Source organism: Oryctolagus cuniculus, chromosome 12 (genome assembly GCF_964237555.1).
Source record: "Oryctolagus cuniculus chromosome 12, mOryCun1.1, whole genome shotgun sequence".
Classification (NCBI taxonomy): domain Eukaryota; kingdom Metazoa; phylum Chordata; class Mammalia; order Lagomorpha; family Leporidae; genus Oryctolagus; species Oryctolagus cuniculus.
Window position 1 is genome coordinate 108,872,069 of NC_091443.1, and position 13,131 is coordinate 108,885,199.

Here is a 13,131-nt window from a genome sequence, read left to right on the forward strand (position 1 = left end):
TCCCAGAGTGCAGGTGGGCGGCGCACGGAGGACCACCGGTGCCCTCCCCGAGGCGCTTCTCCCCCAGTACTTCCTACTCGAGGGAGGCGCCCCGCCCCGCTTTTAGGACCCCCCCTCAGCCGCCGCTCAACCCGCCTGCTGGCCCCGGCTCACTTCCGCCCCGCGGGACCCGGCGAGCGGCGCGGCCTCCAGCGCGGGGAGGAGCCGGCGGCCTTGGGGGCGTGTCCTCTGGCGGGGGAGGCGCCCGCGGCGGCGAGGGGCGGGGCCTCCAGCGCGGGAGGAGCCGGCGGGGGCGGGACTTCGGCGGCGAATGCGGGGCGGGGGCGGCGAGAGGAGAAGCAGGCGGCTGCGAGGGGCGGGGCCGCGCCGGCCTCCTCTCCGCTGCACTTCCGGCGGGCGGCGCTGGGGGCAGCAGGGAGCCCGCGCCCCTGCCGGAACCGGGCGAGCACCTGGGCGCGTGCGCGGCGGCCGCGATGGCGGGGCCCGGCTGGGGCCCCCCGCGGCTGGACGGCTTCATCCTCACCGAGCGCCTGGGCAGTGGCACGTACGCCACGGTGTACAAGGCCTACGCCAAGGTGCGCGCGGCGCCTCGGGGTGTCGGGCCCCGGAGCAGCGCCGCGCCACGCTCGGGCTGAACGCGCGCCCCAACCCCGTGGAGCCTGCGGGCCGGGGGACCGCCGGGTGGGCTGCGCGGAGTCTAGGCCCGGGAGGGGGGGGTGGGAGACCTCGGGGCTGGGGTCCGGGGGGGCCAAGGCGCGCCTCTCCAGCCACCCTGGGCCCCGCCCCCACAAGCAGAGCCCACAGCTCCCGTCCCCCCAGAAGGACACTCGCGAGGTGGTGGCTATAAAATGTGTGGCCAAGAAGAGCCTGAACAAGGCGTCCGTGGAGAACCTGCTGACGGAGATCGAGATCCTCAAGGGCATTCGGCACCCTCACATCGTGCAGCTCAGGGACTTCCAGGTGGGCGCGGGGCGGGGGCGGGGCCTCCCGGGGCGCTGCGGGGAGGGCGCGGTCCTCAGGCCGCCCGTCCGCTCCCGCCCCCGCAGTGGGACAGCGAGCACATCTACCTCATCATGGAGTTCTGCGCGGGCGGCGACCTGTCCCGCTTCATCCACACCCGCAGGATTCTGCCTGAGAAAGTGGCCCGGGTCTTCATGCAACAGCTGGGTGAGCGCCCCGACCCCCGCCCTGGCCTGGGCCCCTCCCTGGCTTAAGCTGCTCTAAGAGAGGCAGGAGAAATGTTCCAGGGCCCAAGTGTTTGGCAAGGGAGGGCAAGGTCTTACAGGGCTGGGGCCATCCCGGGAGGCTTGCAGAGGCGGCGGGGCAATCCGGGGAAACCCTTAGGGTTGGCGGCAGCCTGGAGCAGCGCAGGGGGGCGGGCCCCGCTGACCTCCCTCCCTGGCTGGGAGCCGCGCGCCAGCCAGTGCCCTGCAGTTCCTGCACGAACGGAACATCTCCCACCTGGACCTGAAGCCACAGAACATCCTGCTGAGCTCCTTGGAGCGGCCGCACCTGAAGCTGGCAGGTGTGTGTGGCGCAGCCCGGGAGGGGTTGGGGGAGGGGGCGTGTGCGGAGGCCTCCCCGGCCCGGGCTCCCTCCACAGCCCTGGCTCTCACAGCGCTCTCTGTTGAGTCGTCAGACGCTGGGCCCTGTGGGCAGGAGGTGGGACCTTCCTCAGGTGCCACACACAGGCCCAGCCGCGCTGTGGGTGGGCTTAGGGCTTCAGGCTGCATGTGTCCGGGCTTGGGGTCCCTGGACACAGGCCAGGGTTTGGTGTGAGGCCAGCCTCAGGATCTGGCCTGAGTCAGGGTGCGGTGTGCACCGGCAGCAGTGGGGAGCAGGACCCCTCCCCCCTGGCGGGTTGGGAGCGGGGGCGGGAACGGAAGCAGCTGGAATTGGATGGAGCCCGTGGCCCGGCCTCCCCGGCAGACTTCGGCTTCGCCCAGCACATGTCCCCATGGGACGAGAAGCACGTGCTGCGCGGCTCGCCCCTCTACATGGCGCCCGAGATGGTGTGTCGGCGGCAGTACGACGCCCGCGTGGACCTCTGGTCCGTGGGGGTCATCCTGTACGGTGAGACCCCCGCCCCTGCCTGCACTGCGCACCCCTGCCCGGTGAGGGCCGGGCCTGGCTTGACCCCGCCTCCCTGCCTCCCCTCGGCCACGTCCGCAGAGGCACTCTTCGGGAAGCCCCCGTTCGCGTCCAGGTCCTTCTCGGAGCTGGAGGAGAAGATCCGAAGCAGCCGGGTCATCGAGGTGGGTCCGGCAGGGGACGCAGGGCCTGCCCACCGATGGGGTCAAGGCCAGAGCAGGCTCGGGCCCAGCTTCCCCCAGCGCAGTCCGGGAGGGGGCACAGGGCCTGAGCAGGCTCCTCCGCGCTGAGGGCTCCGTGCGCAGTGGGGGGGTCCGGGGAAGGAGGCTTGTCCCTCTGGGTCTCAGTTTCTCCACCGTCAAGCATGGGCGCCCTGGGCCGGAGGAGCCCAGTGTGATGTGTCCCCGCCCCCGCTCTCGGCAGCTCCCCCTGCGGCCGCCGCTCTCCCGAGACTGCCGGGACCTGCTGCAGCGGCTCCTGGAGCGGGACCCCAGCCGCCGCATCTCCTTCCAGGACTTCTTCGCCCACCCCTGGGTGGACCTGGAACACATGCCCAGCGGGGAGAGCCTGGCCCGAGCCGTGAGCAGGCGGGAGCGGGGGTGGATTGAGGGGTCCCGTCCGTCCCCTGGGTGGTGAGCAGGTGGCGTGCCCCATGAGGGCAGGGGGTGGACACAGACGTGGGCAGAGCTGGGCCCGACCCCGGCCCGCTTGCTCCGCAGACCGCCCTGGTGGTGCAGGCTGTGGCGAAGGACCAGGAGGGGGACGCGGCTGCCGCCTTGTCGCTCTACTGCAAGGCCCTGGACTTCTTCGTGCCCGCCCTCCACTGTGAGTCCTGGGCGGTGCCCCGTGGGTGGCTGTGGCCATAGCTGCGCTGGACAGGTTCCGGGAGTGGCCCGGCAGGGGTTCCATGGGGCATAAATGGGCACGTAGTGTTTCGGGGGCGCTGGGGGTTCGTGTGGACCTCCCGGACCCCTCCTACCGACACCTGCCTTCCACAGACGAGGTTGATGCCCGGCGGAAGGAGGCGATTCAGGCGAAGGTGGGTGCCACTCCGTGGTGCAAATGGGGGGGGCGGGGCCAGCAGCCAGGGCACCGAGGGCGTGGCTCTCCTAGAACCGGAACTTGCTGGCAGGGGAGGCCCTGAGGGCGGGCCTGGAGGTGGGAGCTGGTGAGAGGTGGGGTCCAGCCCCTCCTCAGCCCCTCGGCCCCCTGCAGGTGAGCCAGTACGTGTCCCGGGCGGAGGAGCTCAAGGCCATCGTGTCCTCCTCCAATCAGGCCCTGCTGCGCCAGGGGCCCTCTGCCCGCGACCTGCTCAGAGGTAGGCCCCGCCCCTGGCCCACCCTTCTGGTCCCTAGACACCAGCCTGGGGGTGGGGGGCAGCAGGCTGGGGTCCGCTCCCCTCACCCTGAGCTCTGCCCCTCATCCCAGAGATGGCCCGGGACAAGCCACGCCTCCTGGCTGCCCTGGAAGTGTCTGCTGCTGCCATGGCCAAGGTCTGTGCGCCGTGGGGGTCCCGGTGGGGTGGGAAGGACTCCACGTCCTGACCCTGAGTGGCCTGGTGTCCCCCACGTGGCTGCAGGAGGAGGAAGCTGGCGGGGAGCAGGACGCCCTGGACCTGTACGAGCGCAGCCTAGGAGAGCTGCTGCTGCTGCTGGCAGGTGCGTCCCTGCCCGTCCCTGTCCCCGTCCCCGGGGCTGGCTGCCCTGGCAGGTGCGCCCCTGCCCCGTCCCTGTCCCGGTCCCTGGGGCTTGCTGCCCTGGCAGGTGCACCCCTGCCCTGTCCCTGTCCCCGTCCTTGGGGCTGGCTGCCCCTGGCAGGTGCGCCCCTGCCCTGTCCATGTCCCTGTCCCTGGGGCTGGCTGCCCCTGGCACGTGTGCCCCTGCCCTGTCCCTGTCCCCGTCCCTGGGGCTGGCTGCCCCTGGCACGTGCGCCCCTGCCCCGTCCATGTCCCCGTCCCCGGGGCTGGCTGCCCCTGGCACATGCACCCCTTCCCAGTCCCCGTCCCTGGGGCTGGCTGCCCCTGGCTCGTGCGCCCCTTCCCAGTCCCCGTCCCTGGGGCTGGCTGCCCCTGGCTCGTGCGCCCCTTCCCAGTCCCCGTCCCTGGGGCTGGCTGCCCCTGGCATGTGCGTCCCTGACCTGTCCCCGTCCCTGGGACTGGCTGCCCCTGGCACGTACGCCCCTGCCCCATCCCTGTCCCCGTCCCCGGGGCTGGCTGCCCTCACCGCCTGCCTTCTCTCTGCAGCAGAGCCCCCCGGCCGGAGGCGGGAGCTGCTTCACACCGAGGTGCCTGCTGGGCTGAGAGGGTTGGGGGCTTCTCTTCCCCTTGCTCTCTGCTTCTACCTGTGGGGACCTCCCTGGGTTCCCGGTGGAGTTCCCCACCCTCAGGTGTCCCGGTGTGGCTGCTGCAGACAGGAAGGCTTCCTGGAGGAGGGAGCGGGGAAGGGGCACGGAGGGCCCTGGAGAGCGTGGGGAGGAGTTGGGTAGGAGGCGCCTCACAGCCGTGGGCTCGTCTTCCCTGTGCAGGTCCAGACCCTCATGGCTCGAGCTGAGTACCTGAAGGAGCAGGTCAAGGTGGGCGCCTGCGGCTCCCTGGGGCTCAGGGCTGTGGGCCTGCCGTCCGCCTGGCCAGCCCCCGCCCAAGGCCTCTCCACCCGTCTCTGTACCCTTCCTTCCGCAGATGAGGGAGTCTCACTGGGAAGCAGAGACCCTGGACAAAGAGGGGCTGTCGGAGTCGGTCCGCAGCTGTGAGTCCTGCCCTGGGGTCTGGCCCTCCACCTGGGGGTGGCCCTGGACTCTGCCTCTCTGGCCGGAAGCCTGAGACTGGCTCCACCGCCCCCCCCAGCTTGCACCCTGCAGTGACCGGGAAGACTGGATGGAGAGGCAGCCGCGCCAGGCCAGGCTGACGCCCAGGACTTGGTGCCCCTGCAGCCCGGGAGAGCCTCGGCTGGGCACCTCGGGGACCCCGTGTCCCAGGGTCTACAGCCTCGCTCGGGACCCCCACCCTGCAGAGGTGTGCCGGGGGCAGGACGCTGCGAGGAGAGGAGACTTTCTCCCGTGAGACCCGTGGGTCCTGACCCCGTGTGGCGGGCGCCCAGCCACGTGCACATCTGCTCTGAGAAGGGGCTGGGGCCTTGCGCGGGCAGCGGTGCCCTGCGTTCCCCCTTCCTCGTCTCCCTGCACTGGAACAGGGCCTGCCGAGCCCCTCAGGGACCACCCCCCCTCAGCCCTGTCCTCCTGGGTTCCAGGCCCTGCCTGCCTCTCGGTACTATCCAGTGCTCCTGCAGGCACGGAGCGAACTCCCTTCCCGGGGTGGGCTGCTCCTGCCCTGGGCCTGGTGCTGCTGTGACGCCAGCGGGTGACCCTGGCAGCCCCTTCCCGGGCTCATGGGGACAGAGGGGCTGACCGCTGGAGAAGGGGGCACACCTGGGCTCTGACAGAGCCGGGGCGTCAGTGCCCGAGCCCAGCTGTACAGAATGCACTCTGTCATTTCGCTAGTAAATTATTTTCTCTACTTGTGCAGCTCTTCCTGCTCACGGGCTGGGGTGGGTGCACCTGCCTCCCGTCCTCAGCCCCCGGGGACCCAAGAGGGTGCGGCTGGCCTGGGGTGCGTCACTCTGTACCATACACTCCCAAGCCCTAGTTGGGGGCCCCTGGCCTCCCACTGCCCCCTCACCCTGCGCTGGTGAGAGCAGTGAACTGCATTGGGGGGAAGGCACCTTTTGGGGTGTCTTGTGCTCAGAGACCTCCAAGTGGTCACCCTTCCCTGCGGGCTCTGCCCTGTCCACCCACGTTTGGGTGTGACCAGCACTTTTGGGGAGCAGACCTGGGGACTTAGAGGTAGAGTTGGGGGGCACCTCCAGTGAGCCACTGGGGAACCCCTGAGAGAGCCCAGGAGCACCGTTACCCTGGGTGTTAGAGGACTGGCCACTGGGGGGCAGTGTGGAGCGGTGGCGCCCATGGCTGGAGGGGCGGCCACGGTGCTGCCTCAGCTCCCAAGCCCGGAACCTGGGGAACCACTGTGCAGTCTGTTTCCTTCTTGGTAGAACCAGGGTGAGGCCAAGTGTCCACGGGAGTCTGTGGGGAGGTGCTGTACTTGGGCCTGGCGTCCGGAAACAGGCCGGACAAGGGGCCTTGGTCAGGAGGCGGATGAAGACCCCCGTGGTCTGCCACACTGGCTTCGAAGGGGTACAGAGGGGCGACCCAGGAGGCTGAGGCCAGCAGGGGCGCCCGCGGGCTGGGGACTGGGAGGAGGTGGCCAGTGCTGGGGCCTCTGCTGGCTAGGCCCGTGGGGAATGGGCAGACCCGCTCTTCAAAAGCTGTTTTTCCTTTTGGGGCGGGAGTTTGCACTTCTCACCTTCAACATGGGGCACACAGCACACCCCAGCCTTCCCTCCCACCTGCCCTCAGAGCCAGCCCTGGCCACTTGGCCCCTCCCCAGGAAGCAGTGGGCAGGCCTCTGGGCAGACTGAGGGGCCCAGTGTCCCCATGCCCACCTGCCCCTCCCCCGGCTGGCTGGGGAGCCAAGGAAGGCCCGTCGGTCTGGGAGGAGGTCACCCAGAAGGATCCCTCCCGTGGGGAGTGGGCCTGGGGGAGGGGCGGGGACACGCCACTGCCCACTTCCCGAGGCAACTCCCACCGCACTCAGACCCTCACGATCCTGCAGGTGTGACAAGAGGCGGCTTCCACCTCTGTCCCCGGGACCCCGCCCCACTCCCAGCCCCTGCTCTCCTCAAGCCCCCACCCCACCCCAGCCTCAAGGCTGTGGGGCTGAGCCCCAGCTGGGTCAGCAGGCAGTGAGCTGCCCAGATGTCCCCAGTGCCTGCTGGGGGCTCGTGTGTGAGGGAGCATCTGGCAGTGGGGACCGGGAGACCCTCCACCCTGCGAGCCCTGGCCACCCTCCCCTGCTCCTGCCAGGGACCACCTGTATCTGCGCCCTCCTTCCCCAGGGTCCTGGGCCTGAGCAGTCAGGATGGGTGCAAGGCAGCAGGTGGGGGCCCAGGGGCACCAGAGACCCCCCCAAAATCCTTTGTGAAGCAGAGCCACAGCCCCTGGGACGCTGGGGACCCGCTCAGGCGTCTGCTTCCCCTGAGAGAGCACAGGGGTGGGGTCGGAGGGGCTCTCTCACTGTCCTCTAGCATTTCCTGGGGGAGGGGGGGGGCGCGAGTCCAAACCCTGGTGCTCTGATGGAGGGGTTTTGGCACCATGAGAGGGACGTTTTGGTGGCAGATGGTTTTCTTGGTGGCTTCATATCACACCGGAGGGGTGGGCCCCTGGGGAGCGCATGACTGTCTAAATAAGAGGTGTAGAGGGGAGGGCAGGGCACAGCAAAGCACACACTCCCAACCCAGTTTCCTGCCCAGCGCACCCTAGGAGGCTCCAGTGACGCTGGCTCCCGTGGCTGGGTCCCTGCGCCCACGTGGGAGACCAGGATTGGGTACCCAGCTCCTGGCTTCTGCTCCATCCAGCCCCAGGCTGCTCTGGGGATTTGGGGAGTAGACAGGCATAGAGGATCTGTGTTTCTGTCTCTTTGTCTTTCAAATAAATGAAAATAAATAGAAGGCAGGAGACAATGAGTCCAGCGCCCGAGGGCTTGGGAGAGGGGCGGGTCAGCCCCCAGCAGGGAGCAAGGGCAGGAGGGGGAGGCACCCAGCCGCCTGCTCTCTGCCCATCTGAGCCCCAGACCCGGCCCCTCCCACCCCAGCACCTCCCCCACACCACTGCAGGCATTCTGCAGACAGGTAGGCTCCTTAGGGTCCCCAGGCTGTGAAGTGGGGACCAGTGTGGGGGCTCAGCCCCCTCCCACTCCCCGGCCCGGGGTCCCAGGCAGCCCGCTCTATGGGGTTCCGTGGATGCTGCCCCTCCCCAGCTCTTCCCCGCCCACCCACCCCCAGCCCTGCCAACCGCTGAGGGGGCGGGGTCTGTCCAATCCCATTAGGCAGAGGGCCCCTGGGGCGGCCTCCCTGCCTGCTGACACTGCCGAGCCGGGCTCTGACTCAGGTCTCCTCCAGCTCCACCAAGGTCAGGAGGGGTTGTCGGTGGCCACCAGCCCTTCTTGGGGGGATGCCGGGAGAAAGAGGCTCAGTGTGACGGCCCGAGCAGCCCTGTCCTCATCCTGCGTCCTCCCGGGCCTACCCCCTTGTCCGCCTACCCCCACCGTCCCCTCCAGCACAGCTGTGTGTCCCTCATTTTACACGGAGCCCTAAGGAAGCTCTGCCCTTGAAACCAAACCTGGTGGCCGTTCCCGCCTGTGACTCTTGGCTGCCTCCCCACAGGCCGGCACCTGGGCAGCAGCAGGCCATGGCCCCAGACCCTAGGGGGCCCCTGCATGGGTGACGGCTGAGATTGGAGAGTCCTGGTTCTGACGAATGACTGCTCTTGGGGACATGGAGCACTGCCCAGTTTGGGGCTGACTGGGCTCCCCGGGATCGGTGGAAGTTGGAGTCACCAGCAGCACTCCTGCCTGCTTCGCCTCCACGTCTGTTAGGCAGGCAGCTAGAAGTCAGCCTGTGTGGGAGGGGCCTGGGGAGGACCAACAGCTCCAAAGCACCCCAATATTTTACACTGCACAGTCCTGCCCAGACCCTGATAACTTCCCAGGTGGTCTCGGCCATTCCCCCAGGGAAGCTCCCCAGGAAAGCCCTCTCCCCTCGGCATCAAATGGGGTATCAGGCACTCTAGGGGGGCTGCTGTGCCAGGTGGGCTCCCCAGTCTGATCGCACCGCGTACTGAAACCCGGGCAGCAGTTTCTCCTAATCTACACTCAGCAAACCCTTTGTACTGGAGGCGGGGGTGGGGGAGGAATAGACCCCCTTAAAACCCAGCCTAAGTGAACCGGGCACTGTCTCTCAGGCTCTGTCTGAAGAGGTGCCCATCCAGTCTTACGGATGCCCTGGCCCCAGTAAAACCTTGCCGCTTTGCCCTCCACTGCTCTCTGTCTCACTCCTGAATTCTTCCTTGCGCGAAGACAAGAACGCTACACTCACCTCCGCTAACACTTCCATCTCCAAAATGAGGAGGTGGGACAGGCACGGGGCCCCAGACGGCTGTGGTTGAGCTGTGGCCTCCGGTGACGCCTGTCTGCCCATGAGCAACCCCGTCTACAGCTGCATGCCAGCCCTGGGTCCTCCCGCCCCAGTCACTGGACCTAGAGCCATGCCAGGCTGTGCCGGCGGAGAGCCTGCACACCTCCTAGGGGCTGCCGCTGGGGGGGGGCCTGGCCCGGAGGGCTCCTCCCAGCAGAGACGCCCTTCCTGGGGACAGGCGCAGGGGTGGGGGCGGGGGGCGGGAAGAAGTGGAAGGCCAGCACATCGTGGGGGTCTTTATTCGTCACTGAGCTGGGAGAGAAGACTCCAGCTATGGAATCCAGAGAGAATTCTACAGGAACAGAAATGAGCTGGGCCCTGGGCCCACACAAGGCCCAGAGCCGCCTGGGCCGCTGTTCCGTGCCAGCTTCATCCTTGGCGCCGCGCCCCTCGCACAGCAGCGCCCGGCCCCCTCGAGGCTGTGCCTGCAGCTGCTGCCCTGAACAGGGACGGGAGAGGCTGGGAGGCCCTCCACACCTGCCCGGCCCAGTCCCACTTCACAGAGGACAGAATGAGGCCCAGGGGGCAGAGACTTTCAAAGACCATCAACGAGAAAATTGGCGCTCCAGCCTCCTGTCTGCAGAGGGCGACCGCCCAGAGCCCCTCCGGGAGCATCCGAGTGTCGGGGTCCAGAGGGGCTGGCCTGGGCGTGGCGCGTCTGCCCAGCGTGGGCTCTGCCCTCGCGTGCCGGTGTGCTGGGTCCCTGTGTGGCTCTCACATGTGCTCCCGGGTGCAGGAACATGGGCCTGGCCCTACACTCCCCAGAAGCCTTCCCCAGGCTGAGCGGAGGGTGGTCCTGGGGGCTTTGCTCCCAGAAGGCCAGCTTGGAGCTTGGATGAGATGGGTTCCAGGGCTAGGGCGGGGCGGGGAGAACAGGGCCCCAGGCGGGGTGTGGGTCCCCTGGGGGGCTGAGACACCCTGAGCCCTCCTGTGGGCAGCCCCAGGGACAGCGGTCACATGATGCAGCACTTTTCAGCTGACTGCTTGAGGTCCCCCAGGGTGGCCTGGGCCTTGTCCTTGATGGAGCCGAGGTCCAAGCCAGGGAGGCTGGCCAGCTGCCCGAGGACGGAGGCCTTCTCCTCCTCTTCTTCCGTGTCCTCCTCGATCATCTTGGCCAGCTCCCGGGGCAGCTCCACGTCTCCCCCCACCATCTGGATCTGGCTCTCGTCCGTCTCGTTCTGGGGGGGGAGGGGGAAGGCCGGTCCATGAAAGGGCAGGAGGGGGCTTCCTGACCCCTAGGCTCTCGAGACTGGAGGATCTGCCAGGGAGTAAGGAGGTGGAAACACCCAGCCGGGAGTCCCACTGCTACCGTCAGCTCAGGCATGTGCTGGCTGTCGTCAGCGACACAGAGGGCACAGCCGAGGACGGCACCATCGTCCACCACGCACCTGACAGACGGACAGCCCTGTGAGGTGGGTGTTGCTACCTCCGCTTTACAAATAAGGAGCCTGAAGCTCAGATACATGAGCAGCCTGCCTGAGTTCCACACGTGGCGGGCAGGGGAGCCACCGTCGTGCAGCGGTGAGCACCGCATCTGTGGTCTCTGCAGGACGCCCAGTAAGGGCCGCTGCACCTCCCTGGCCTGTCCAGCTGGGTCCCGCGCAGTGGCATCCAAGTCCTGCCTCTCCTACTGGCACAGAGTTCCATGGTGGAAGGAACCAGTCCGCCCCTAGCTGGGTTTGTGGGCAGGCACCCCTCTGAGAGCCTTCAGGACCCTGGTGCCCTGTGGGGAGCCCGAGGCGTGGCTGGGGGGGAGGGGCGGCGATAAGTGCAGCGGAGGGAATGTGACATTCAGAGTTGATCTTGGATTCCAGCAGAATGGAGCTCTGTGCGTCCAGTCCCCAGTCAGAGGCGAGCAAAGTTCTGGGCACACAGAAAGGAGTGGCCGAGCAACCATCCTGAAGCAGACTTACACGGAGAGGAGGGAAGGGGCTCTCTGTGCGCAGACCCCAGGCCCTGGAAAGCAGCCCCCGGCCCAGGCGCAGCGGGCTCAGGATTCAGAGCCCAGAGCGGCCTCCGCCCACCCACCCTCCGGCTGCATCACTCTGCCCCATGACCCCAGCTAAGCCCCTTAATCTCTCCGGGCCTCCGTTTCCTCATTTGTTGCTGTGAGAGTCAGCCCTCCCTGGCAGCTGCACGGGGAGGGCAGGGAGGACAGGAAGGTCAAGGACCCGGGACAACACAGACAGTGACCTTTCTTTCCCAGCTGGCCCTCCAGGTGTGTTTGGAAGCACCCCACTCCTACCCCACTCCTCTGAGCACCCACCCCTTCAGTAAGGTCCACCACCTCCGGCTGGGGAGGACAGAGGTGGCGAGAAAGGACGGGGTTTGCTCCAGAAACTAACAAACAAACAACCTGTCCATCTCCAGAGGACTTTACCCCCTCAGCATCAAGCTTTGTCCCTGGGCAGGCACCTGCTCACATCAAGTGAACGAGTGAGGGAGAGCCGGATCCACCGAGCACCGTGTCGGTCTTACCCAGGCTGAGCGATGCTGCAGAAGGAGCCTGGCAGGTGCACCCCGCTTACCTTGGGCAGCCGGTATTTGTCTCGGAAATGACTCCGCAGGGTGGCACGCTCTGCCTTCCTCTGTGCAAACTGGGCGTCCCTCTCCATCCTGCCGGGCACGGGGGAGGGGGTGTCACTGCCAGGGATGAGCGAGGGGTCTCGAGCCCCCAGGGCCGCCTGCAGCAGTCCCACCTGTGTGTAGCCAGGGAAGTCCTGCCCAGCTGTGGGGTCTGTCCTTGTCCTAGCGCCCATTGTCCCACTGGATGGGTCGATCTGGCTCTTGCCACAGACCCTAAAAGTTCCACACATCACACCTGCTCTCTCCTCCCTGCCCGTGAGGCTGTGCCATGGCAAGGAAAGCATTGAGACAGGCTTGGAGCCACCACCGCGTTAGGGATGTCCTTGGGGAAGTCATTTACCTTCCCTTCTGTAAATTGGGGATAAGAGTTTGCAATTTACACCGGGTTTTCAGGACTAAGAGAAATGACAGTGATGCTTAGCAAGGACACCAGGTGCCGGTTACTGTGCTGAGCAGTTTGCAAGCATCAAGTCATTTGCCCTTCAACACGTAGGGTGGACACTGTCACAGAGAGGTTCAGAAACTTGCCTAAAGTCACCCAGCAGAATCTGAACCCTAGCAGCCTAATCGCTCCGGGGTCCAGCCCCAAGCCCACCGGAGCTGCCCTTCCAGCACTGGGCAGTGGGGGGCGGGGGTAGGCAGGGTCACTGCCTGAGAGTGCCCCCATCCCGACATCAGCTTCCCACCGCCCAGGGCTCCCCTGCTTCTCAGAGCCCCAGCGGGGAGAAGACGCAGGCGGCTGGGACCAGATCGGATTAAGGGATTACTGGTTCTGTCAGAAATGCACGTGCACCCCCTTCCCCATCCCAGGCCCCTCACTCCTCCTGAGCAGGAGTAGAAGCTGGAGCAGGGTCCTGGAATTGAGACTGGGTGACTCCGGGGACAGCCTAGAGGGCAGGGACCCGCCCCTAACACTATCTACCAAAGTGGGATGAGGGCTTCGGGGCTCGAGTCCGTCCCGCGCGGGCAGAGCCGGCGGGAGCGGGCGGGCGGGTGGGGGGTCGCCGGAGCCGGGAGGGGGCCCCCACTTACTTCTCCTCCACCAGTTGCCTCTGGTACTCCTCGTACTCCTCCCGGCTCATGCCCTGCGCCTCGGCCGCCGACTTGTCCCCGTCTCCCTTGTCCTCGCCGCCCCCCAGGCTGCCGGTGAGGTTCTTCAGCTGGCCGCCCACCATGGTCTTCACCATGAACGCCATGGTCTTCGCGGGCCGGGCGCCGGCCACGTCCGCACCTGCTTCAGCACTGGGCCCGCGGACAGCGCCCGCCGCGCGCGCTCGCCGGCGCCGCCCGCCCCCGCCTCCGCCCCCTCCCCAGAGGGGCGGGGGGCACGCACGGGGCCGGGCGGGCGGGGCCACGTGCCCGCTCCCCACTC

The 13,131-nt window shown here is 67.6% G+C and overlaps 2 protein-coding genes across 6 annotated transcripts; one reads left to right on the forward strand and one right to left on the reverse strand.

Moving 5' to 3' along the window:
- Nucleotides 1–386: 386 nt before the first annotated feature.
- ULK3 (unc-51 like kinase 3) lies at nt 387–5,602 on the forward strand. 5 transcript variants are annotated; one of them, XM_051834628.2, is made up of 16 exons: nt 387–575; nt 796–960; nt 1,047–1,167; nt 1,421–1,525; nt 1,930–2,073; nt 2,173–2,255; nt 2,515–2,670; nt 2,811–2,916; nt 3,090–3,130; nt 3,307–3,409; nt 3,520–3,584; nt 3,671–3,749; nt 4,334–4,374; nt 4,615–4,662; nt 4,769–4,835; nt 4,934–5,602. In XM_051834628.2, exons 1-16 carry the CDS (start codon nt 474–476, stop codon nt 4,948–4,950), a joined length of 1,443 nt encoding a protein of 480 aa, XP_051690588.1. In that variant the 5' UTR covers nt 387–473; the 3' UTR covers nt 4,951–5,602. The 5 variants fall into 5 exon arrangements, with proteins under 5 accessions (XP_051690588.1, XP_051690589.1, XP_069910780.1 ...); XM_051834629.2 differs by having other exon boundaries at nt 4,337–4,374; XM_070054679.1 differs by having other exon boundaries at nt 388–575; nt 820–960; nt 4,337–4,374.
- A 3,792-nt stretch (nt 5,603–9,394) lies between these two features.
- On the reverse strand, nt 9,395–13,070 carry CPLX3 (complexin 3). Its single transcript, XM_051834642.2, has 3 exons — nt 12,792–13,070; nt 11,702–11,789; nt 9,395–10,351 (listed from the first exon to the last, which is right to left on the reverse strand). Exons 1-3 carry the CDS (start codon nt 12,953–12,955, stop codon nt 10,127–10,129), a joined length of 477 nt encoding a protein of 158 aa, XP_051690602.1. The 5' UTR covers nt 12,956–13,070; the 3' UTR covers nt 9,395–10,126.
- Between the last annotated feature and the right edge of the window lie 61 nt (nt 13,071–13,131).